The following is a 27,348-nucleotide window of genomic DNA, read 5'->3' as shown; positions in this document are numbered from 1 at the left end:
CATGGTCAGAGCTTGTGAGATCATACCGTGTCCTACATTCCATTTTCACCTCCAGGCTTGGCTGTCTCCCAGGACCACCAAGTTATTGCATTCCATTTAAGACAACTCATGTGTTACCTTCTTAATGTCCTCCATCATGTATTTCAGCATGTTTTATGATGCTTTGCTCTTGTACTGATGTGCCTTGCAACATTTTTATACAGTTTTCATTGTATATAACGCACCATTGTTGTATTTAAAGCACTGGATATGTTTGCTACACACACACACACACACACACACACATATATATATATATATATATATATATATATATATATATATATATATATATATATATATATATATATATATATATATATATATATATTAGCAAATGTTTTCAACATCATATTTTTCCTAAAAAAAACAAATTGATATAGTGTAGATAATACCTAATAAAACATAAGAACAAGTATATTTTTCTTTACCCCATTAGTAAATCATTTTACAATGAAAAAAAATAAGGCTGGAGAGGGTGCTGTGGCAGGTACTTCAAAAATAGTTAAGCTACCCCTGAAAAGTGACGTTTTTGGTGGGCTGCAATAGATGGCGCTACTTCCGCACGCCCGAGGAATTACTACATACCACTATCTCTTCGTATATAGTCTCTTTGTCTGACCCCGTTCCCATCTGTCTGCCTTCGTTTGAGTTGTCGGTGACACCAGGGCCCGTATCCTCGAGAGCTATTAACTTTTACTCTTAAAGTTACTATCAAAGTTAATAGTTTCAAATTATTAAGAGTAAAAGCTATCCTCGTCAACTTTGAGTGTAGGTATTAGCAAATCCTGGCTACTATTATCTTCTTCTTCTTCTTCTTTATGGCGGGCTCGTTGCTAAGGACGCCTCCGTGCAAAACGTAAACATCCGACATGAATTAAGTATATATTTCAAAAGAAAAATAAAGAAAAGATGTATAAATGTACAACAGAAACATAATAAATGGCAAACACAAGAAAATACTGAGTTTTGTGGCAGATAGAAGCAGCCTCAAAGGCTGTTTTTACTCCGTCACTCGTCAATACCCGTATCTCCCCTCCTGCGTCACGACTTGCTCTGCTGAAATTACCGCACCATAACCACGTCATCTGCCCCAATGATCTACGGGCCGGAGAACCAGCGCAGAAAAGGAGTAAGTTTAATTGGTCGCCAGATGAAACGGTCTTCTTACATCAAATTCAAGAAAAAAGACGTATAATCAGAGGGTGTTATGGGAAGAGTATCACCCCTGAGGATAAGAAGAGAGCGTGGACTGAAGTGGCAGAAGCTGTAACAAGGTTAGTAATCACATATTCATGGTTCAATCAGCTTACAAACTAACCTAACCTAATCAATTGGGTATTTTTTGCATAATAACACAACCACTGACCTTCCAAACAGAACATACCTTTTCATTCTGTATCTGAATAGTTTCATTATGACCATTTCTGCCACAACCCCTCTCCTCAACAACCTAACATAACTAAACCTAACCATGCCAAACCTGCCCTGTCCTACGAACACATCCTAACTTAACATGCCAAGTTTGTTGGGGGGAAGAGGGGTTGGTATAGATAGTTATGGCATATTTGCCCTGTTTTCATTCTTTATTTATTTTATGTGTTTATTCTTTTTTTTATTGGGGGGGGGATGCTAGGCATGCCAGACTATGGACACTTTTACAAGTACTTTATGTCAAGACTATATGGGAATGGGTAGGTTTTGTGAGAATGGTAAAGTAAGATTAAAATAGTATATTTATAGCATTGGTCAAACAGATTATGGTGATATAATGTTAGATTGGAATGGACTCAAGATAATGAAAGTAAGGTTACTGCTTTTATTTTTTGTTACATATTCACATATTCATGATTCAAGTAGCTTGCAAACTAACCTAACCTCGTCAAATGGGTATTTTGTATACAACCCCAACCACAGAGGTTCCAAACTGAACATACGTTTTCCTACTGCTTCACGTGAATAGCATCATCATGACCATTTCTGCTGCAACCCCCACTCCCTCAACAATCTAACATAACTAAACCAACTCCTGCTAAACCTGTCCTACCTGACACATCCTAACCTAACATGGTAGGTCCCCAAGTGCCAAACCTGCCCCGTCCTACCGAACACATCCTAACTTAACAAGCCAAGTTTGTTGGGGGGGAAGAGGGGGTTGGTATAGATAGTTAAGGCATATTTGCCCTTTCTTATTCTTTATTTATATTTATTTGTTTATTATTTATTTTTATTGGGGGGGGATGCTAGGCATGCCAGACTATGGACACTTTTACAAGTACTTTATGTCAAGACTATATGGGAATAGGTAGGTTTCGTGAGAACGGTAAAGTAAGACTAAAATAGTATATTTATAGCATTGGCCAAACAGATTATGGTGATATAATGTAAGATTGGAATGTACTCAAGATAATGAAATTAAGGTTAACGCTTTTATTTTTTTTGTTACATATTCACATATCCATGATTCAAGTAACTTGCAAACTAACCTAACCTCGTCAAATGGGTATTTTTGTATACAAACACAACCACAGAGTTTCCAAACAGGACATACTTTTTCCTACTGCTCCATGTGAATAGCATCATCATGACCATTTCTGCTGCAACCCCCACTCCCTCAACAATCTAACATAACTAAACCAACTCCTGCTAAACATGTCTTACCAAACACGTCCTAACCTAACATGGTAGGTCCCCAAGTTTGTTAGGGTGGAAAGGGGGTTAGTATAAGAGTCAAGTCATATTTACCTGTTATTTTATTTATTCCTTATTTAGATTTTTTTGGGGGGGGGGGGGGGTTGGCCATGCCAGGCTCTCAACACTTTTACAAATATTTTATGTTAAGACTATATCTGAATAGGTAGATTTGATGAGAATGGTAAAGTAAGATTAAAATATTATTTTGATAGCATTGGTCAAACAGTTTCTGGTGATATAATGTTAGGTTAGAAGTACTCAAAAGAATGGAATCAAGATTAATGCTTTGAATTTTTTGTATAGCTGTATTGTGTAATATCCTCCTACTTAGAGAAAAGCATTTTAGAAAAGTAGGTAATGAAAAGCAGTATTTATGGCCATGTTCATAACAACTAAAAAGTTAATGTCTTATGATGCATGTAAATAAAATATTGGTACTGATTTAGCTTTCCATCACAGCATGTATTAAATGTTATTGGAGAAGTTATGGGAAATAAAAGCATGCCATAGTGAAACGATTAAGAAACTTGCTTCACATTTATACCCTGACAGTGCCTTCCTGGGAGTGGACCCCACGCAGGATAACTGTGAGAGGCGTTGGTACAACGTACAACAAAATCAAAGCCTTGCATTGCCAAGTGCAAGAATGAGCAGCGGCAGACAGGTAATTTTTTAGTTCTTATGTCTTTAAATGTAAAACTTATATTAGTTAGTTTTTTATGTGCTCACAGAATGCAGCTATACTGGCCACAATGCCTTTATTTCAGCTTAAAGTTAATAAGTTCATAGCAGTGAACTGCATATTTGATATAGAATTTTTTTTAATGTTCATCTGTCAATGACTATCAATCTATCTAAATACCTTGGTTGTCTTCCCCAGTGAAGGGTTTTAGCCAAGACAGGCACACTTACTCACACACTCACACTCATGTACACCACTCTCTCAGCTGCACAGCCCCTGAGGGAGTAAAAAAGGCCCTCACTGTATGGGGATTAGCTGCACAGTTCAGGCAGGAACTTCCACACCAAGGCCTCACAGCATACACTGGTTTACCCCTGCCCCATCATAACAATGACATTTCCCAACAGCATCTGAGTGCCCCACATGTGTGGCACCACAGATACGCAGGCGCCTGCCTATATAACTATGACATTAACTGTGGTAGATAAACTGATGTATGACATCATAGGCTGCTCGTCTCATGTATTTGAAGGGGTACCAGAGCCATTCAGCATTGACATGATGTGCTAGGGATAGGACAGCAGCAACAGTCAAGCAGCAGTGAAATATTGACTGGCCTGTATGTTTTTGGCAAAAACTTTTATATTCTTATTAAAACAATTTATTAATTACCCTTAAATTCATATTCTTTGTAGATACACACTTTATCAGTATTGCTAGAGACCATCCCAGCACATTGTTCATTACTTGTGGAAAAGATACCATTAGCTGCTCCGGCAACAGCCACTGCTTCAATATCTGCTGGCCCTATGACACCAGCCACTGCTTCATCATCTGCTGGCACTATGACACCAGCCACTGTTTCATCATCTGCTGGCCCTATGACACCAGCCACTGCTTCATCATCTGCTGGCCCAATGACACCTGCCACTGCAAGGGATGACAATGAAGCTGCTCCACCAGTCACCACCTACTTCATCGGAGTTAAGAGATGCCTTTCATAGGGCAGCAGTATAATTTTTTGATGCTGGGGCTGAATATTACTGCCTCAAGGCTATGATTTTGTCACTTTTTTTTTATTTATTACTGAGGAGGTTAGGGTGGAAGGGGTGAAAAATAATTTGTGCTGTTTTTCGACAGGAAATGATTAGCAAATTCATTCAAAGCACAAAATTTACCAGAAAAAAAATTGTGTGCCATTGTGAGTGGGTTCACTTGAGATTGGGCTCCAATACGCCTCCGTGGTCTAGTGGTCAGCATGCCTGGCTTCTACGCGGGCCCGGGTTCAAATCCCGGCCTGGGCAGTCGACGTGCAGCTCACCCAGCTGATCATCCTCCCTCTCGGGCTGGTCGATAAATGACTACCTGGGGAAACTGTGGTAGCCCGGATGTCACACTGGCCCTGTGTCCCGGGGTAATGGGCTCCCTCTCACCACAGGCTCAAGGCCCAATGTTACGGAGATGAGCACCGAGGCCACATGCTGCTGTAGCGTATGCCCCAACTTTACCTTTACCTTTATTGGCTCGACTGACAGACATGGCTTTGTATGTCGAAGGTCACTGGTTCAATCTCCACAGCCAGCACTCTCTAACTTGGATTTTTCCGAGTTCCCTAGAGCCTAGATTAATTTCTCGGTGTTAAATGAGGAGATTTGCACCGGCACCCAGTCATGGGTGTTACAAGATGCGTTGTTACACTCAGGGGCGTCATTTGGACTTCAAAAGTGGGAGGAACATTAGGGCAGACAGTTTTATATATATATATATATATATATATATATATATATATATATATATATATATATATATATATATATATATATATATATATATATATATATATATATATATCTGATGAACTCACAATCAAAGATGTAGTATACCTATAGGGTAGCATTGAGTAATCTTAGGTCACTTGGTAAAGTGTTCACCTAAGTCCGACCTGCTGACAACATAAACCTAATCGTGTTTGCAAGCTGAGTGTTTAGAATATTGGCATAATAATAAAAGATGCTGAAAACTGGATTCCACTACTTTATTGAATATATGAATAATTATATACTGAATTTGTAATGGAGCTAAGATAAAAAAAAAGCTATGTTTTCAGCGGTCATACCATGATCTCATGAAAATAATTAGGTTGACATATATAATTAATTACTACGTATTTTGGTATGATGACCATTGCACGTTAATACCATAGCTTTGCGAGCATTGAGTAATCTTAGGTCACTTGGTAAAGTGTTCACATAAGTCCGACCCAAACTGACAACATAAACCTAAGCATGTTTGCAAGCTGAGTGCTTAGAATATTGGCATAATAATAAAAGATGCTGAAAACTAGATTCCACTAATAGAGTAATTATATATTGAATTTGTAATGGAGCCAAGATAAAAAGCTATGTTTTTCAGTGGTCATACCATGATTTCATGAAAATAAATAGGTTGACATATATAATTAATTACTACGTATTTTGTTATGATGACTATTGCACATTAATACCATAGCTTTGAATCCAATGATGAATATCTTCAAGCAAGACACAAATAGCAACAGATTGGTCACCAATTCACTCAGTAAACACAATACTCCAGAAAAGTATACACTGAATTCACAATAAAGTTGTTTTTCCACTTGGAACTTTGTAAACAGAAACCAAGTAACCTCGTTTTACTTCACTCATAAGTCATGATGTTCGCGATGTGGTCACCTCGACCTTTCGTTCCTCCTCCCTCACACTGGCAGACGTCTCTAACAAGCTTTCTTACCACCATTATCTCAATATGAATAACCGGCAGCAATAATTATAAATCATATTCTAAATGACATTTTAATGCAATTTCAATGTCATCTTTTTCATTTGCATGTGTGTACCTTTCTGCTACAAATAAAAGTTTTTTTCCCATGTTTTGTTTTCCTTAACTCGAATATTTCACATTTTAATCAATAACAAAGGCATCAAATACTAATTGTATGTTCAAGCTATGTTTTTTTTTTTTTCTGTTGACATAAACTACATCGTTTTCCTTTGGTGCCATTATTTTCACATGGGTACAGTCTATCACTCATACAACACCGGCAAGTTGGTAGAATTCTGCTTGCTTTACATGGATCTCCACCCTACGGCAAGTTGGTAGAATTCTGCTTGCTTTACACGGATCTCCACCCTATCAAGGGGAGACTGGATAAACCTCCCGACTACCTACGGGTCACTGAGGGCGGCCAGAGTTTCCACAATCACCCTGCTTACACTACTCTGGCTTACCCCCTAACTCATCACTTGAACACTGCAGCATTTTTCCTGTAGCCAAGTACCTTTAAGTCAAAATCACTTTCAACCCCGGGGTGCGGGAATGCTCCCTTTGAACTGGATCTTGTAGCTCTCTTCTCACCAAATCAGTCACATACTCCATTCCTGCACGGTCTAATATGTATGTCTTGACAAGTTCACCATCGTTATACAGTTCCAAAGCGCCCTATCAAACTCTAAATTGCGGAGGCGGGCTGGACGAGGAAGTCCGGGGGCCATGTTGATATGGGTCTGGGTCTGGGTTTCACTATTAACTTTACTATTAAGTGTTTAGACGTCCTCGCCAGCACTCTCAAGTTAATACCAAAGTTAAGAGTAGGTATTAGGCTAATAGTTGTTGAGGATACACTTTGAGAGTGAAGTTAATACCAAAGTCGAAAGTTAATACCAAGTTTAGTATTAATAGTTGTCGAGGATACGGGCCCAGGGCCGGATTATCCTATACGCCAAGTACGCCATGGCGTAGGGCCCCAAGCACTGAGGGGCCTACAAAACCTGATAGACCCGACCCATAATTGGGCCCCCACATAATGAAAATCCCGGAAATGCCTGTAGCCTCAGGGAGATCAGTATGCATCGTTGGACTGTTGATCGAAAAAAAATATATAAAAATAAATAAATAGATAAAATAAAATAGCGAAAAGTTGTTTGTGTTGGCAACACAAGTCAACAGTGCTTGCAATTTCTTTGAACTTGTGCAGGAATTATATGCATATTCAGTTGGATCAACAAATCGCTGGAATTTACTAACAAAGGGCTTGTCACATAATGAAAATGGTAGAATTCTAACCCTAAAAACATTATCTTCCACACGTTGGCATTTCCATTCTGAACCAGTGAAAGCACTGCACTTAAACTACTCAAGCCTCTATGGTATGTTAAATGAAATTGCAGACAATGAGGAACTAAAAGGAGATGCTCGACTTGCTGCATCAGTTTTTGCAGAGAATATGTGCCTCCTTGAAAATCCATTTATGTGTGTTCTTTGGAACAAGATCCTCCAGCGCTTTCAGAAAGCTAGTACTCTTCTCCAAAGCACAAATATTGATATCACCATGGCTGTATCATTGTTTCTATCACTTGAAAGTTTTGTTGCTGAGCTTCGTGGTCAATTTGATGAACTGGAGAATGATGCAAAAAATCTCATGGAAAATGTTCAGCAAGTATATGTATCGGAAAAGGTACGGAAGAAAAGACGGCGGCCTCAAGCTGATGATTCTGCTGAACCTGATGCAAATCTTTAGATGCACAAAAATTCCCTGTGCAGAGTTTCGTTGTCATCATTGAAAAGTTACTTGTAAGTTTAGCTTATCACAAGATATCTGACGACTTTGCCTTTATCAAGTCATTGAGGAAGAATGATACTGCACAGCTGAAAGTTGATGTATCCAGCTTGATGAAAAAAAAACCCAATGACTTGGAACCCCACTGCGAGGATGAATTTGTAACATTCTCAGAATTTGTAACCCATTTGAAGTTGGATCGTGATCCTCATGTCCTGTTTAAATACTTAAGGAAGAATCCAGTTGTAAAGTCAACATTTGCCAATGTTTCAACTGTCTGTGAAGGAGAACGTTCATTTTCCAAACTCTCTTTGATAAAAAACAGATTTCGTTCAACAATGACTCAAAAACGACTGAATGCTTTGTCCGTTATGTCAGTTGAAAATAATGTCACCTCAATGACATTTGAAACCATAATTGAACGGTTTTCACAAGAGAAATCAAGAAAACGGGCATTGGTGTAGCTGCTATATACTTACCTATTCTACATAAGTATGGTATGTATGCTGCTAATACAGAATATAAAGAAAATAAAGTTGATGACAATCTGTATTAAATATATTAAATCATTAATTCATTCTGATGTTTCAATAAAATATGAAATTTTCCAGATCTTGCCTAATTTATTCAGGGGGGGGGGGGGGGCAAAACTGTGGGTGGCGTAGGGCCCAATGCAAGCTTAATCCGGGCCTGGGTGACACTACTTAAAACGCCTTTTATGTGGTTCGAAATATGGCATGTGATGACATCAAATTATTGCAAAATGTTGGCAAAAAAAAAACGAAACCAGCAGTACGTGTTACAAGTACTGATCTCTAATATAACTGGATTGGTTGACTCCGCTCAAATCCTAGCCCGCAGCCACCATCTTAAGATTCCCTCGGGCCAAGGCATATAGAGGTTTTGCAGTGACGTCACGAAATAGCGTCGTCTGCACCTTGTGCGTCGTCTGCAAACCCGCTGGTGGTCACCTCCCCAGCAGACTGAGCAGACGGACCACTCGTGCCCTATCCCCAAGTCACTACCAGCGGGCAAATGGCAGGACCTTCAACATCATTTGTGTTAAGTGATTACGCGAGATCGCTTGAGAATGCTACGAAGGTAAGATACATCGAAAAAAAGTGCTTTTGGAGGAGGAGACTGGTAGGCTGGCTGGCTGTCTGACTGGCTGGTTGACTGGTTGCCTGGTGGGTTGATTGGTAAACTGACTGTCTGTCTAACTGACCGACTGGATGGCTGGCTGGTTGACTGGATGACTGACTGGGTGGTTGACTGACTGGCTGATTGTTTGGCTGGCTTGCTGGTTGACTGGCTGGTTGGCTGACTGTCTGGCTGGTTGGTTGACTGGCTGTCCCTCTGCCTGGCCGATCTGTTGCTGACCACTGATGCCCAGGTAGGCCCAGGTAGGCAGCACAGGCAGGCAGACAGGTGAGGGCAAGTGACGACAGGTGAGGGCAGGTGACGGCAAGTCACCTTACACTACGCACTCTTGGTCACTTCCCTGCGTACACTTTATACTCCACCCAACACTGAACTCTGTCCCTCTGTGCACTTTGCCTCCACTGAATTTCCTTTCCTATTTTCTTCCCCTGCTTGAGCGCCGCCATGCGTGTTTACCTCCGCCTGCTCATGTAAATCCCGTTCCAGAGTAATCCCCCGCCACACAATAAGCTAGGGGACCCGGGGCAATAGGGTAAGGTGGGGTAAGATGCCCCCCTGGGGTGAAAGGCCCCCCCTTGTTTTTTTTCAAAATTCTATTGCAAAAAATGTGGCTGCAACAGGCAATCTCCCTTAAAGGGGGCAACTTATCCCACCTTACCCTACCTAAATGAGTGTTACATCATGTAATAATCTGATCAGTCTTGCCTGTAATATTTACCTCTGACAAAATGAGCACTGCAGAGTCGAGATGAAGCAGACGGCCGCCAGTTTTCCCTCCTCACAGCTGCTATATCCACTAACCCCGCTCTTCTGGATTCGCTGGAAATCTATAAAATGACACCGCATCTCTCCCGTGTCGGTTAGAACATCCAACCGCACAGCATACGTATCCCACGACGAACACACAGAGCACTTGTGCAGCCGCCACCAAGGTTTGCTTTGATAAGTGCTCACCCCCACTGATGACTGCATGCAGCTGCATGCAAAACCTCTATATGTAAATAAATCGGCATCAACGCTCGCTGAGTGGCAGTAGCACGTGGTAAAACACTTAATTACGAAGTTATTAATTTATTGAATTTTTCTATGCCCTAGCTACTAGCTTTTTATTTGTTTATGGAAAAAAAAATATATACCCATATGCAGTCTCCATATTTGGCACAAAGCAATTCTTTTTCGCGTTATTTGACTGTTACATCCTCTATATAGCATGTATGATATGTGTTTCCTTGCAAACTACTTTTTCAGTGGATGGGAAAATAACAAATGTTAATCATGAAATAAAACAGAAAAATGTAGGCTAGTGTCATATTTATTTTGGTTACCCATTAAAAGAATTATCCATATTCTAAATCTAAGATTTGAAACAGAAAACGAATTATTTGATGAGTAACTAAAGCAGGTTTAACTAATTAACTCTATAGTAATTATATTATAATACACGTAGTGACGTACATTGTTTTTTGCTTTTCTTGTAAACTGTAATGTTTATGTTGACTGCATTATATTCGTCATTTACACAAAAACTTCAACGTGGCCAACACGACTGATTAGGTTCAAGCATCAGTAGGTATAGGTACGTACGTGATTGGTAGCCTATTATTGAAGTTCTATGTATAGCCTACATCACCCTTATTCCAAATAAATATGAGGAACAAATGAAATTACTATGGTATTTTTAACCACTTCGCCACGGGACGCTCAAAAATAAGAAGTCAAGACAGCAGCAAGGATGTTTTAGCTTTCTTTTCCATTTGCTTCAGTGGAATATAGACATTTTGTCATCTTAAACACTTTTTTTATAAGTTAGTAAAGGAAAAAAATGCAGGAAAAATGGAGCTCGTAAAGAAAGGGTTAATGCTGAGCCTAATATATTCATACAACCACCCTGGCAGTTACTAGAGTAAAAACTACAACACCCTTATGATAACTGCACTTGAGACTGTGTTGAATCAAAGAATCACAGTGTTGGCCACGGTAAAGTTTTTGTGTAAATGACGAATATAATGCAGTCAACATAAATATTACAGTTTACAAGAAAAGCAAAAAACAATGTTACAAGATTGTTGTACTCAGAACATTGCATATATCGGTTTCTGCTTAAAAGCCATCACCTCCTACAAATGGAGATATTCAATCAAAAATTTCATCTAAAATCAATGTGTCCTATGTGAGTGAAATAAATAAATCGACGTTGAACTAATTTCACCGTCGTACTTATGGATATTATCGTACATAAGTGAATGGCGCGCTGCGCAGTGCTCACGGCCCACCACCTCTCGCCGCTTGCCCTCCCTGGCTCCCTCGCTCTTTCTCGTGGGGTCGTCGTGGAGGGAGGTTGTGCAGTCACCCTCTCCGCTCCACGTTGCATTTTTCTTCTTCCTTAAGAGGGCGTGAAGACCTACAGCAATGGTGCAGAAGAAGGTAAGGGCTGACTGGTGAGATGTGAGCTACGTAAAAGCAGCCGGGGTGTATATTGTGGAGGGATAAGCCGCCGGGTGTGTCTGGTGGAGCCACATGGCCGCCCTCCCATCCCCTCTTCCTCGTTCTGGTAACCGATATTTCAGGACGCTGGGGATCACAAACCATTTTTCAAGTTGTTTCGATACCAGAGTGTGGCTGCTGCGTAGGGGAAAGAATGGGGTTTTCAGCATTAATCCCTTAATTAATATTGTGCAGAACTAAGAACCTCCGCCTCCGTGGCTTAGTGGTCAGCGTGCCTGGTTACTGCTACGCGGGCCCGGGTTCGAATCCCGGCCCGGGCAGTCGGCGTGCCGCTCACCCAGCTGTTCATCCTTCCTTGGGCTGGTCGATGAATGGGTACCTGGGGAGATTGCGAACTTGCGAGACGGTCCAGTCCAGTAGTTGGCGTGGGATTGCCTTTGAAACGGCTCCCACTTACGACTTATTCATGACTGTTGATTGGCGTTATTGTGTCTTAGTTTTGTCCAATTTTCTTTTCTGTTCTAGATTATATAGTTTTTTGTCTTCAATTTCTTTGAGTTAGTGGTTGAAACACTGATATATCAGATATTAAGTAGTCTCTGCTTTGGTTTTCTGTGTTATGTATAAAGGTTTGGTTTTGTCTTATTTCTGTATATTCTTCACAGTCCAGCAGAAAATGTTCTAAAGTTTCTTTTTTCTGCACCACAGCATGGGCACTTCACTTTTCTTCTGAAACCTGTTTCTCCAGTTTAGAGTTAGGGCGTTTGTTCTTCCTCTTAATATTAATTTTGTACCCAGTGTGTTATCTGCCCAATATTCTTCTAAGTTCTTTTTGTAGAATTCATATATTTTTAATGTTGACTTTCGGTTTTCCATTTCGCTAGGTCCCATCTTTTTCTATTATATTATTCTTTGTTAAACTATCAAGTTGTGTCATTTATATTTATTTCATTTCATATATTTCTTTAAAGTACTACTTCGCTGACAGTCTCTGGATGGTTCGTCGAATATTTGGTGAACCGTCTGTTGGTCAAAGATTATGGGCCATTCCTACAGAAGGCTCTGAACATTGGGGAGGCGATTCTTGGTATTGTTTTCTTTGATATTGGTTAAAATGCAAAATATTTGAGTTAAGGAAAGCAAAAAAAAAAAAAAAAACATTTTTTTGTAGCAGAAAGGTATACACATGCAAATTTAAGACATAAACTGCATTAAATGTAATTTAAAATATGATTTAAAATTTTTTTGCTTAAAAATCTAGTAAAAAAACAAATTACGGTAAAGATTCGTTCCAGTACCGTGCCAGTATCTCTTTATCTACTTTATGAAACACCACTATCTCTTCATATATCTTTTCTACAAACCTTCAACAGTTAAAGGAAACGCTTTCAAAATCTAATTCAAGGACATTTTTTTTTTACTCTTGAAAATAGAGGGTAAGGTGTATGAGAGCGCATTGCCTCCTCTGGCGGCGGCCGCGGCGACTGTACCACCGCCGCAAAATAGCTTGCAGAGGGTTTAGAGTGGGGGAGCACATTTAAACTACTACAACCGAACTTTACGACCTGCTAACAGGGGCGCTGTGCCACCCTCGACCCCCCCGGACCCGCCCCACCCTCCCACATGTATACGCGACTTATTTCTGCGAGGAGGTATTTCTCGCAACACCGACTGCACTGCCGTCGCCAGAGCAAGCCTGTTATTTTTATGCAAATACCGTGAATTTTATCACGGAGCATGAATATAACCTAACCTTAGTTAACCTAACAAAACCCTCTGCGAGCTATTCTGCGGTGGCATCGTCGCTGCGGTCGCTGCCAGAGGAGGCGACTCGCGTTCGTAAACATTATCCCCTATTTTCAAGAGTAAAAAAAGTCCTTGAATTGGATTTTGAAAGCATTTCCATGACTGTTGAAGGTTTGTAGAAAAGATATATGAAGAGTGATCTTTCATAAGGTAAATAATGAGATACTGGCACGGTACTAAAACTAATCTTAACCCAAATTACTCCTGGTCATTCGTATGGAGGTAATGGTGGTAAGAAAGCTTTTTAGAAAGTAGGTGCGTAATGAATGTAGTGGGTGATATCTTTAATTTTTGTCTATGTACAAATAATTTTTGAGTGACGGGAAAAAAACTTATTTTTACTGTTACAATTTAAAAAAAGAAAACCCTATCGTATGCTATCATCATTGTTACGACGAGTGCCATCAGTGTCAGCGGGTAAACAGATGCGTTCATGGTTTCTAGACGGTATCAGCGAACTGGCACACTGGCGATACGAAACGTCCTGCTTCCCCTGGGGAAGGTAAACTGTGGTAACCCGAATGTCACACTGGCCCTGTGTCCCAGGGTAATGGGCTCCCTCCCACCACAGGCTCAAGGGAAAGCATATTTAAACTACTACAACTGACCATTCCATAAGTTTGTTGATGTCTTTTTGTATGATGTTCTTTTCTGCAATTGTGCTGCTTTTGCCATATAAGTTTGAGTCTGCTAAGAGTTTGCATTGTGAAGTAATGTTGATGGGGAGCTCATTTATATAAATCAGGAAGAGCAAGGGTCCCAGTACAGAGCCCTGGGGAACTCCACTGGTTACCTGGCTGGAGCGGACAAGGCTCCATTCACCCTCACATTCTGAACTCTGTTTGCGAGGAAGTCTTCAATCCAGCTGAGCATGTGTTCCTTTACACCAGTTTTATAGAGCTTGTGAATGGAAGCAGGACATTTCACCAGTGTGCCAGTTCGCTGATACCGCTGAACCGTCTCATTTCATTCACCAGCGATACGTCCAGCAGGACGATTCGCCGGTGTGCCAGTTCGCCGATACCATCTAGAAACCATGAACACATTTGTTTACCCAACACTGATGGCACAGGTAGTAAGAATGATAGCATAAGATGGGTTTTTCTTTTCTTTAATTGTTATATCACGTTAAAACATGCTCAAGATATGGGTAACGGTAAATTTTTTTTTTTTCTCGAATTATTCGTATGTAGACAAAAAAATTAAGATATCACCCACTACACTTTTTTACGTGTCTACTTTCTTTCTACTTTCTCATACTCATTCTGATACCAATATAATTCTTTTATTTTTTGTAACTCAGTTTTACATAAATATTTAAGCTACGCCTATTTACTTCTCACTTAGTCATGATATATGCGACGTGGTTGCCTTCCTCCTCCCTCACACTCGCAGGCATCACTAACAAGCTACCCTCACCACCCTTACCTCCATTATCGTCTCCATTTTTCCTATATGTAAATCCTTACACATGAATAATTCCTGAGTGATGGAAAAAAACTTTTTTTACCCATCTATGAATATATTAACTTTTGTCTAGTACAGTAGGAATAGTGATACTTTACTCCAGCCAAAATTTAAATCTGACAATTGGATGGTTCGCCTAGAATTTGGCGAAACGTACAGAGACCGTTGGCAAAGTGGTACGCCGGCGAACCGTCTCGCAGCCTTGTGAATGAGTCTCTTGTGTCGCACCATGGAGGTAATAAGGGTGGAGAGGCCCACCGCACCGAGCGTGCTGTACTGGTGATTGAAGCCAGTTTTCGTGGTCTCAGCTGTCAAATTGGCCGCCATATTGTTCAAGCCGTGAGGTACAAATATGAGGGTGGAGCGCGCCTAACATGGAGGGTGCTTGCCCTTAGAGTACTGTAATGTTTTTATTTTCTCTTATTGTTTTCCAGCATTTGAACATGCAGGCTTATGAAATAAAAATAAGTTTGTAATTTATTACTGTACATGATATCCAAGAAGCACTAATGTATTCATGATCACCAAGAAATACGGTGAGGACAATTCATCACCAAAATGTGCAGTCTCCTTTACATACAAGTTTGAAAATTGTAAGCGGCAAGCATGTACTGCCAGTCTGCCACACGAACCCGCATGAAATGTCACATGCGGACACGTGGTCTGGCCGGCCGCTCATTGAGGTACATCCATGTGGCCACTCCTCTCCGGCTTGAACAATATGGCCGACTGACAGTTTAGTGGCTTCAAACTGCGAGACTCCATGCCTCCCTCTGTGGCACGGCGTCAAAAGATTTTTCAAAATCAAAATAGGTTATATCAAATAGGTGGTTGTCATGCAAGTCTGACCAGTCCGTGATTGCAGTTAATAAATTTGTAAGGCAGGATCTTGCGTTTTGAAAGCAATGTTGATTGTCACATAGTTTGTTTTCTTTATAATTGGTTATCAATGTGTATTTCTTCTAAAATCTTGCATATAATACTTGAGGCTTATAGGTCTGTAATTTTTAGCTTGGCTCTTAGATCCCTTTTTGTGTATTGGGGACACTGGCTTCTTTCCACAACTAGGTACAGTGGCTGTTTGTATGGATTTATTGTACAGTATGGTGAGTGGGTGGCAAAGCTCTTCTGCTAGTTCTTTCAGCAGTTTTGGGTGAAGGTTGTCTGGTCCTGGAGTCTTGCATTTGTTTAGGGCTTTTAACTTGCTTTAACTGTGGCTTCACCTATGTGGATTATGTCTACGTCAGTCTTGTTTCCAACTACGCTGGTGGTGAGTGGTTGTGGTATGTGTCTACTTCATACAGGAGGGGGGCAGATTCATTTAGTAGAAGTTCTATTTGGTCATCCTCCTTTGTGAGCACAGACTTGATAAAGGTGTTCAGTTCATTTACTGTGTATAGGTCATCTGAAGTGAGTTTGTTACTGCTTTTTATTAGCCTGCAACATGTTTTTTGGTCCTTTTATTACTATTCACAATCTATAGTGCTTTGGGTTTTGTTTTCACCTTCAAAAAGTTTTTGCTCATAATCTTTTCGCACTTTTCTGAGTGTCTTGGTGCAGGCGTCTGTCTAATGTAATCTTGGTGGGTTCGTGCACATATGTTCACAAGGTAACTTTTCCAGGCTTCTCATTTTCCACGGTTCCTTTTAGGTATAAACTCTTCTATTCCTTTTTGTAAGATTTCCTGAATGGTGTAAGCAATTTGTCAGTGTCAAGGTGTGTAATAGTGTATCCCAGTTTATCCCTCAATTTCTCTTTGAAGGCCAGATAGTTTCCTTTGAAGTAATTTAAGTTTTTCCTTTGTTCATTTTTGTCTGGCATTGGTAAATATAGTGGTTACTTTTTCCTAAGGGGCTCAGATAATTAATGTTTTTGAAGGATTTTAGATCATTGGTCAGAATGAGGTCTAGAGTGCTTGGTCTGTGGTTGGAAACATTTATTTTTTACTAAGTTGGGTGATTTGATGTTATCTTCTGTCTTTTCAGGTTAAAGGGAAGGCCAAGGGGAAGGGGAAGAAGGTTGCTGCACCACCCCTGGTGACCAAGAAAGTGGTGGTGCCAAAAAAAGTGGTCAACCCTCTCTTTGAGAAACGACCTAGGAACTTTGGCATAGGTAAGTGGGAGCAAAGAGTTGTCTTGCTTTAATTCCTAATCACATATTTTGAATTGCAGGAAGGTTCATTTATTGAGTTTTGGTTGATATTAAAATAAACAATGAATGAAAGTGGAGAGTGGCTGGGGGACGTCTGTGCTGAGAGGGGGCTGTTCCTAGCGAACACCTCTCGGTCAAGAATATATATATATATATATATATATATATATATATATATATATATATATATATATATATATATATATATATATATATATATATATATATATATATATATATGACAACTTTTAAATGTATATATCTTTGAAAGTAAAACAGATATTGTTCTGATTTATTTTTCTTTGGTTGGTACCACGTCTCGGCTACCATTTCCTATTATGCACATTCCTTTATTAACACGCGACGCGTCACGGCCACGAGGAAATGCGCAATATTTTCAGCTGTCATAACTTATTTATGATTTAGGAGAGAAGTTTTATTACTCCACTATATATACTAGATGAATATGCAATTATTGCAAAGAAGAAAGACGCCATTTTCCACCTCTTTTAAATGTCTAAATTTTCCCCGTGCACAACATCCAGAGAAATATACCGCCACCTGTGGGTTATGTCTTTCTAGTAAAGTTACATAGGATTGGGCAATAACTGATTCAAATCAAGGGGAATAATATGTTTCAGTGTTATTATGGTATAGCATTTAGGAAGAGTTTGGGTGAGAGGTTGAGCAAGAGTCATGGTCAGATCATTGGTCATTCGGGCTGGGCCGACCATCAGGACCCACCGGGAAGAAGCCCTGGACCGACCATCAGGATCCACCGGGCGCAATAGGCCATGACGTAAAAAAAAAAAAAAAAAAAAAAGAAAAGAAAAGAAAAAGTCCAGAAATTTGTCTGGGTCTTCGAAGCCACCCCTCCTCACTCTTAATGTCAGTCAAATCCTGTTCAGGGTCAACCTCTTGCTCAGTGCTGGAGCCATCCATCACTAGTGTTAGTGAGTACTGCTCATCCAGAATACCACGAAGATACTTGGTTTTCACAGTGATATACTTAACTCTATTTTGGGTAAAATTGCGTTTGGTATCTTATGCATCTAAGGGCCTCATACAGTACCCTCTGGAGTTTCGCGCTTACTTCGTTCCGAAGGTATAGTGCTAAACTCGAGGTATTGATCAAGTCTACTTGTCCTGTACTGGTCCTGTAGCTAGTCAGTCACCAGTGAATCATTGCCATCTCTTACAAGAAAAATATTCAAAATCATAAATAATAAACTATTAGTCGTACTTATGATTTTTATGTGTAAACTCATCATGGGTAATGTGTATTAAACTATGGTTTCATTTAACATTGCCAAGTTTAATACAAGAATATGGCCTCAAAAGACTGAAATAAGCAAGCAAGGATTAATGCAAAAAAAAAAAAAAAATCTTTAAACCCGAGAACATCGGCAGAACCTTTTCAGGGCCTGATGTAAATCAAATAAATCGCTTTTTTTATCCCCCCCTCCCCCCCCCAAAAAAATCATGATTTTTTCCAACCCTGCACCACATACATTATTTATAGAGAAAAATGTTATTGTAGTAACTCAATTATGCAGGTGAATAGGGCTTCCATAATACCCAATATTTTCTTTTACCCTTCATCCATGGATGTTGACCTCAGGTTTTCATCCTTCCATAAGGGTTAGAGCAAGTCAATCATCCCACAGGTCTAGTGGTTCACTAGACCTAATACAATGATTGAACAAAACTTGCCACAAAATGCTTTCTTATGCACCATTAAACACAGTTGTCTAAATCAAATTTGAAGATCCATATTCTTAATGGCTAAAGCTTCTTGTTGGTAAAGCTGTAAAAGCAGTATCACTGCTAGCCTAGATTAAGAAATTGCCTAGCTCCTACTAAGATCCACAGTTCATCCAACATTTTCTTTTTTTTTTTTTGATTTTGTCTTATCTTTCCTTTTAGCTAAAATAATGCATTGTAAGGCTAGTAAATATTAGCGGCCTTGTACTAGATTAAATTTGTTTCAGGTGGTGATATCCAGCCCAAGCGTGACCTGAGTCGGTTCATGCGATGGCCCAAGTATGTGCGACTGCAGAGGCAGAAGGCAGTGTTGCAACAGCGCCTGAAGGTGCCCCCACCCATCCATCAGTTCAAGCAGACCCTAGACCGTCAGAAAGGTACCTGAGACCACCTACCTGAGGGAGGCTGCAGCAGATGAACTAAGGACTTAATGGTTGTTAGTCACCTGAAGGTCCTCACAGGACGGTGCAGGGTGCATTATGAGTGTCCTAGAGGCCCCCTCCCCTAGGCGGTGCGGGGTTTCATTGATCCTCTCACCCATAGGTCTCCAGCCAAGTGGAGGCAGTGCTGGGTGTGAGGGAAGCCCTTAGGTCTGGGGAGGGTGTTAGCCTAGGGGCTGAGAAGGTAGTTGTGTTTTTACATGTATAATGTGTGAATAATCTAAGGAAATGGCCTTATGCCAAATTTTTTAAGCATTGTATTAATATTTAGCAGTTGTGTTATCTAACAGCGTTAGATTTCAAGTCAAGTTGACATATTACAAATCAAGTTGTACAAAGGAAGAAAAAAAGTTAACCAGGCCTAGAAAACGGGTCAAAAGACAAATCGGCCACATTTTTGTTAATACTAATACAATGTTTAATAAATCAGGTGCAAGACATGGAAAGCTCGATACAGATTTTCACGTCAAATGTTTATGGTCAAGATTACATGTATGTGGATAATAGTTTTGAAAGTATGGATCTGACTGAGGGGTTATGGAAATTGGAAGTGGTTGTGCTTCGAGAGAAAACTTGTCATTCAGCACAACTCAAATTTTCTCAGAGCTTAACCCGGTAGCAGCGACGGGCCAAATTTGTGGCTTTACCGTGTAGCAGCGGTGGGCCATATTTGTGCCATGATATAAACCCCCAAAAATAGATTATGTATAAACTGATCACAAATGCTTTGATATATATTATGAAATGGTTTGTGTGAGTGATAATTTTTTCTCCTTTTTCTTGCTTAGAGGAACCATTAAGAAACATGGTCCCCACTGCTACCGGATTAAGTCATGATGTTCAAAACTAAATCATCTCTACTAGTTACACTGAAGTCCTTGAATTTATCAAGTTTCTCACCATGATGACATACTATTTGCTATCAGAGGCAGCTGGTGATAACTTTAAACTACCACCAATAGTTAGCTGAAGACCATAAACAAAGTTGTTTGCATTAGGTGTAAGGATACCTTCACTCACACTATTTACTTCCAGCCACCGAGCTGTTCCGCCTGTTGGACAAGTACCGTCCAGAGAGCAAGGCTGCTAAGAGGGAGCGACTGAGGAAGCGCGCTGCTGCCAGTGCTGCTGGCAAGCCTGATGTGCCCACCAAGAGGAAGATTTGGGTGCGTCAGGGTGTTAATGACGTGACAACACTGGTGGAACAGAAGAAGGCTCGTCTGGTGTGCATCTCCAATGATGTTGATCCTGTTGAGGTGAGTGTTGTAGTGATAAGGGGCAATTTGGGGAGAATTCAGAACTTATGCATTCTCCTACATTAGTATAAAAAACTTTGTAGGTCTGCAAATCTTTACCCTTAGTACATTAACCCCTTAGTGACGACTATGACACTGGCACCATATAATTTTTTCTGACGTGGGCGACGAGCATGACACCAGCGCCGGAAAACGAGAAGCTCTGGAAATTGAGTGGCGCGCGTTACAATGTATGTGTCGATCCTGAGTGACTAACTGGCCCCTCTTTTGCCCCTTAGGCCTTAGACGACTCCGTGCTAAAAATAGTCTACAGTTCCTGCCTATGCGTCATGGCGTCTGCAGAGCGATTATGTTCCCTCAGCCGATCTGTTTTGGCGGTCTACCTTTTGTTTCTGCTTGTTGTGTGCGTGCTGAGCGTAGTTTTGACACCTCCACTGAATTACCTGATGTTCTTGATGAACCAATATCTTGTTAACAGGAGTGTTCAGAGGAGTGGGAAGTGGAAGTTTGATATTTTTGGGAATCATGGAATTCCAGCCAAACGGTCAGTCCAAATCATGATCTGATTTCATAGTTGAATTATACAGATGATGTTCTACAACTTTTATTCAATGAAATTCATTCTAGAATGAAAAACTACAATTTTTTTTTTTTTCTAGTTTCACTGCAAATTTGGCTCTGTAGGCAATAATTTTACTGGGAAAAGATTATAAACTATTTTTCAGACTCCACGATAAAATGAGCAACTTTTCTTCCATAAATTTTCCTTGGGAATTTTTCGGAATCATGGAATTCCAGCCAAACGGTCAGACCAAATCATAATCTGATTTCACAGTTGACTTGTACAGATGGTGTTCTACAATTTTTATTCGATGATATTAATTCCAGAATGAAAAACAAAAAATAATTGAGGTTCACCACAACTTTGGCTCTGTAGGCAGCAAATTTACCAGTCATAGATTATAAACTATATTTTTCAGACTTAATCGCGATAAAATGAGCAACGTTTCTTCAATAAATTTTCCTGTACTTTACACCAATAAGAAGTTGGAATATTTCAGGAATCATGGAATTCCAGGCAAACGGTCAGTTCAAATCATAAACTGATTTCACAGTTGAGTTTTACGGATTATTTTCTACAACTTTTATTCAATAAGATTCATTCCAGAATGAAAAATACTACAAAAATTTACCAAAATTATCTGTTGTTTCACCACAACTTCGGCACTCTATAGCCAAATTTCAAGGTCAAAGATTATAAACTTTTTCAGACTCCATTGTGATATAATGAGCAACTACAATATTTTTTTTTTGGTATGTTGCACCAGTAAAAAGCTGGAATTTTTCAGGAGTCATGGAAATAGCCAAATACAACAACCTAGAAAGAAATGGATTTCACAGCAAGGTGCGCCAGAAAATTTTCTATAAAACATCTTTTATGACTTTGTTTCGAAGTGTATTTTTCGATGACTTGCGTCATGGGAGATCACCCAAGAAAAACTTTTGCGTCGCTGAGGGGTTAATTAATTTCCTGAAAGTTCAGTTTTCAGTGTATGTAATAGTTGGTTTGTCTTGTTTGAGAAGTGGAGTATTAACATTGTTCAGGACACTTACAATGAAACACTAAGTGTGAAAACTCAAATTGTTAATATGATGTTTGAATCTCTTCGTCTGAAAGTTAAATTTGAAGTTAACTTTGTACCTCTGAAACTTTCATTACTCTTCATCTCTCTGCATCCTTAGCTCCTTAATTTATTGACTGAAAACACTACAGGTGGTGCTGTTCCTTCCGGCACTGTGCCGCAAGATGGGTGTCCCTTACTGCATTGTTAAGAACAAGTCTCGCCTTGGCACTGTTGTCAGGAGGAAGAAGACGGCCTGTGTGGCCATAACTGATGTGAGTATAGCAAAGTTTGAGAATGGACCTTGCAGTAGTTCACCTGCTTCAGATTTTTTAGGGCTAATGAAATTCATGTGGTGTTGTGGTTAGCTTGATGAGCAACAAATCTGTGTGCCTGGCTTAGATTCTGGCCCATGTAGCGAGTGAGGAATGGGAAGGGTTAATTTACGAGTTAGTGAAAAGTTTTGAAGTTTCAATAATGATGAAAAGTTTGGGCTGAACAACTGTGATGCTTCCAAAACGAGCTTTTTAAATCTGAAAACATAATTTTGTGATTATTAAACTGCATCGTTAACAATGGTAGTAAATCCCACCAATTTCACAGGTTGAAGCAAATGACAGGAGCAACTTGAACAAGCTGCTGGAGTCAATCAAGACTAACTACAATGACCGCTTCGACGAGATTCGCAAGAACTGGGGCGGTGGCCTCCTTGGAGCAAAGTCTGCCTCTAGGATTGCCAAGCTGGAGCGTGCCAAGGCACGGGAGCTGGCACAGAAGCGCTAGATACAATAAATGTTGAATAGCGATTAAGTTTATTTTTACCATTCAGCACTGCATGAAACTGAATCAAGACATTGGATGTGAGTAATTATTATTATTATTATTATTATTATTATTATTTATTTATTTATTTATTTATTTATTTAATTTTTATTTTTTATTTTTATTATTATTTTTTTTTTTTTTTCCCAGCAAGGAAGACAGGTCAAGGTCACAAAGTAGCAACAAAAAGGCCTGCCAAGCGCTGCTTCAACAACAAAAAACAGAACAAAAGGCCAAAAGAGGTTAATTTCAGGTGTCTTGACATTCCTCTCTTGAAAGAGGTCATCATAGGCAGGATGAAATACAGTCAAAGGAAGGATGTTCCAGAGTTTACTAGCAGAAGGGATAAAAGAACAAAGATGCTGGTTAACTCTTGCATGAGGAATATGGACAGTATAGGGGTGAGCAAGGGTAGAAAGAGTGCAGTGGGAAGGTGGGAGGCATGCAGTTAAGGGGGTATCACACTGGGCTATTTTTGCTCCAACCCCCGATTAATCGGCGGTACCGCCCACCTCCAGCACTTTTTCCACCAACTGTTGGAACAAATTTGCAGCCCGCAGCTTTCGGGAAGGAACCGATTTGCTGGAGGAAAATTCTAAGTCAACTGACATTGTGTAAATTGTTGAGAAAAAATAGTTTGCCATAGTGATTTTATTTATTGCATAACTTGCAACAGAAGATAAAAACCAAAAAACTTTATAGTAGAACAAAATAGTTGTCAGCTGACCTATTAACATAAACCTCAAACTGTTCTCACCTTGCTTACCACTGCTGCCTCCACACGCCTCTTTTTCTTGGCTTTGAGCTCATTGCAGTGAAGTAACAGTGCTGCAGTGACAATTCCTCTTGAATAGCCTGTCCTGAAGAGGTGGGCCATTGTTACTGGAGATAAACGTAAACAAACGTGTGTGCTAGGTGTCGGTGGTACTGGCTGAAATCGGAGGTTGGAGGTAGGATGTCGGGGGAAAAATAGCCCAGTGTGATACCCCTTTTAGCTAGCTCAGAAGAGCAGTTGGCATGAAAATATCGGTAGAAGATTGAAAGAGATGCAACACTGGCAGAATTTAAGAGGTATGAGGCTCGGTAAGAGGAGGAGAGTTGAGACCACTATGTCCAAGAGAGCTGTGTGTGAAGCCCCCGGACGAGATGCATACTCCATTTAGGGTACACTGAATTTTTGTACGAAGCTGCACTTTTCAGGCATCGTTCCTTGTGTGATACTTAGATTCTATGCCAAAATTGACGTAGATTGGTTGAGTTAGTCTGCAACACAATTGATTAAAATTTACAAGGACAGCAGCGCTACTTGGCCAGCCGGTTGCTATATCGTGGTATGAAAAAACATGCAATTTGCAGTGATTATTATTAAGCCCTAATAAAGACCCAAAGATGCTGGTGGAAGACCATTATATTATCATGGTGGAGCCAGGTTGTGAGTATTTCACTGTCACCATGTGACTCCTAAATCTGGTCACGGAAGGGAAATTGCTAAAGCTATCAATGATTTTTTGTTGAAACAAACTGATCAGCCCATTGTATGTGTTGGTAGTGATGGAACCAACGTAAATACAAGAGCAGCAAATGGAGCTATTCATCATCTTGAACCTTTGCTTGGTCACCCGGTCCACTATTTCATGTCAGCTTCCTGGAAATGAGCTGCCATTCAGGGCTGTTTCCTTTCACTATGACGGTAAGCCAAGTGGCCCTGAACATTGGAGGGTCCTATTGGTAAGCAAATTAAAGAACTCTGATCTGCCAGTTATCTCTGTCGGCCTGTCACTCATAAATTTCCCTGTCCTGACTGAGGATGTGGTGATCTGGTTGCAATCGAGCCATGCAGGTCCTCCCTGTGTGTCGAGGTGGAACACACTATGGAGTAGAATTTTGAGAGATTTGTAGCAACGCCAAGGCCAATCCAGGAGTTGAAGAGATTCGAACTGTATGATTCAGGGTTGGCATTGATTAAATCAAATTGATTTACACCCGTAGTATCGTCACCGACGTTTCCCTAACCTTTGCAGATGTGCCAGATCAAAACCTGTGAAACACACTTATCTGGTAGCACTGCTTTCGGTTAATGTTGAATTGAATTGAATTTAAATATTTATTGTAAAATACAACAAAGGGGAATGGCTGGTCTTGCAGACAAATCCCTGACTAGGCTAGTTACAAAAAATAAAAATCTCCATTGTACAAAAATAAAAAAAAAATAGGTCAGTTTACTAAAAAGTAATTAATGTAAATACTGACAACATTCCTGGGCCCGGATCCACAAAGGCTTAGTTCGTAGTTTTGGGCCCTTAGTGCGTAGTTGAGAACATCGAGATTCACAGAGCTAACTACAAACTAATCGATGACGTCACGGGTTGGCGCGCGGATCTACAAACTTTTACCGCGCTGTGTGACGTTAAATTTGTTGTTAAATAACTCCTGCCTCGGAGCTGACGGTAACGCTAACAATATTATCAGATTTACGTATAAATGCTTATAAATCGCGTTTTTCAACTTGAAATATAACTTTGCGAGTAGAGGAGGCCCATTTCTTTATAAAATGATGAGATATGTACCCTTTGAGAGGTATATGATAAGTGTGGGCGGTATGGCAACACCCGGCCGGGGGATTGCCAGACCTCCCTCCTCTGCCTGCCGTGGAGGATGGCTTGGCGACGAGGAAAAGTTGCCGAACTTTATGTAATTTCTGATTTACTAGGGAGAATTTTGCGTTTTCCTTTTATAAGTAGATACAGAAAGCGTTTATTTACCCATACATGTCAACAGAACGATATTACAATATATAATAGCGAAGAAATCCGAGGCATATAGATGCCCAGACTCAATTCTCCCCGAGGCTCAATTTTATCGATGACAGGGGCCTATATTTTTCCTTCCCCTGTCATTATTAATGAATCTCAGGTGTCGCAACTTGGTGTGAACATGCCCTAAGTATTCACCTGTGGAAATATATTGATGTATATGTGATTGGTATCCTATTTTCTGAGAAAAATGAATGCGATCATGGGTGTCGGAGTGCTGCTCTGGAGGATGGCTTGGCGACGAGGGAAAGCTGCCGAACTTTATGTACTTTCTTATTTAATGAGGCAAATTTTGACATGGTCTTTGTCATCATAATAAAGAATGATGATTATGCTCGTTCTAGACGCTATATCAGTCGAAAAGAACCCCACATACACGAGCTTGAGCTAAGATAACGGAGGCATGTGGATGTCCAGGCTTAATTTTGCCCGTGACACCGCCCCCATCCGTGGAGGGACCATATGGACCTTTGTCGGGTGACAGCTGGCCCATGAGTTGGGCTGCAGATATGGCAAGACAGTCTTAATTTTCCCTATTCCTTCCTTCCGTCCTTCGTTCTGTCTGCCTCGATATCTGTCCCATATTTCTATTTGCTTTCTTCCTGCCTCAATCTCCTCCGTATCTTCTTTTTCTTCATCTTAAGCATATTCGTAGGTAACAAGACATCGAACAGCAGAGCTACTTTGACGTAAATGTGCAGCAAACAACGAAATAATTGAATTCGTAGATACGATTTAGTACAGTTTGCCTTGAAAGGAAGAAAAATGGGAAAAGAGAATGGGTTTCTTGAACCAGCAGCAGGAGCGGGCTCCCTAGGATTGGCTGACGGTTCTGTAAACGTGCTTGCGATTCGCTGCAAGGCCAATGACGTCATCAACCAAACAGCGGCCTCGCTGACTTAGCGCGCCTCTAACTACAATCTAAGGTTTGCTTCGTGAATCTGACACTAACGTCGGTAGCCAAATCAATAGTGCGTAGTTATGTTAGTTCGTAGTTATTGAGTCTGTGTGAATTTGGGCCCTGAGTTGGTAAACATGCAGTCACATAGATTACCACCTGGCAGCAAACTTTGGGTACTCTTTAATAATGGCAGGTACAATGTCATGATTAATGAACCAGGCGACAAGGGAAGGCACATCACTAATACCAGGACATAATGTAGAGTGTGACCTCCCGGCCTGGCGCACAGCACAAGACTCGGGTTGGGCACCACTCGCCTCCCAGTAGTATTTATACCCTATAGTGAATCCACGAGGAACTGGCGGATTGGGGGGTTTCTGCGGGGGTCTCTCCTCCCGTACCACGCTGCCACATCTCTTGTCTCCAATTGTGGGATTAGAGTCAAGGTGTTAAGTGGACCACCATATTAGCCTCCCTTCATTCCCTCCTCCTCCTCCTCCCTCTCTCTTCTTCGGGAACGAAAATACAGGCTGTCTTGGTGATCTGTTCGTCATGCACTCATGATCCAGTTTGGCGCAGACTCTTTCAGTAGTTCTTTCACTAACATTAGTGGCTCTTGCTGTTCTTGCAGTTACTCTTGTGAGTGGTATGATAAATCCTCTTGTTTTTTTTCGTCTAAAAAGTATTTGTT

At 40.4% G+C, this 27,348-nt stretch overlaps 1 protein-coding gene and 1 non-coding gene across 2 annotated transcripts; both read left to right on the top strand.

The window, feature by feature from the left end:
• The first annotated feature begins 11,428 nt into the window (after positions 1-11,428).
• On the top strand, positions 11,429-22,927 carry LOC127007601 (60S ribosomal protein L7a-like). Its single transcript, XM_050878745.1, has 6 exons — positions 11,429-11,594; positions 16,874-17,000; positions 19,031-19,180; positions 20,279-20,499; positions 22,274-22,396; positions 22,725-22,927. Exons 1-6 carry the CDS (start codon positions 11,580-11,582, stop codon positions 22,902-22,904), a joined length of 816 nt encoding a protein of 271 aa, XP_050734702.1. The 5' UTR covers positions 11,429-11,579; the 3' UTR covers positions 22,905-22,927.
• Positions 22,591-22,663, top strand: LOC127008033 (small nucleolar RNA SNORD36). The gene has a single exon (XR_007760753.1). It is a non-coding gene; the product is annotated as a small nucleolar RNA SNORD36 (small nucleolar RNA).
• Positions 22,928-27,348: the final 4,421 nt, after the last annotated feature.

Source organism: Eriocheir sinensis, chromosome 36 (genome assembly GCF_024679095.1).
Source record: "Eriocheir sinensis breed Jianghai 21 chromosome 36, ASM2467909v1, whole genome shotgun sequence".
Taxonomy (NCBI): Eukaryota; Metazoa; Arthropoda; class Malacostraca; order Decapoda; family Varunidae; genus Eriocheir; species Eriocheir sinensis.
Note: the sequence above shows the minus strand (reverse complement) of the source record. Positions and strands in the feature narration are given on the sequence as shown.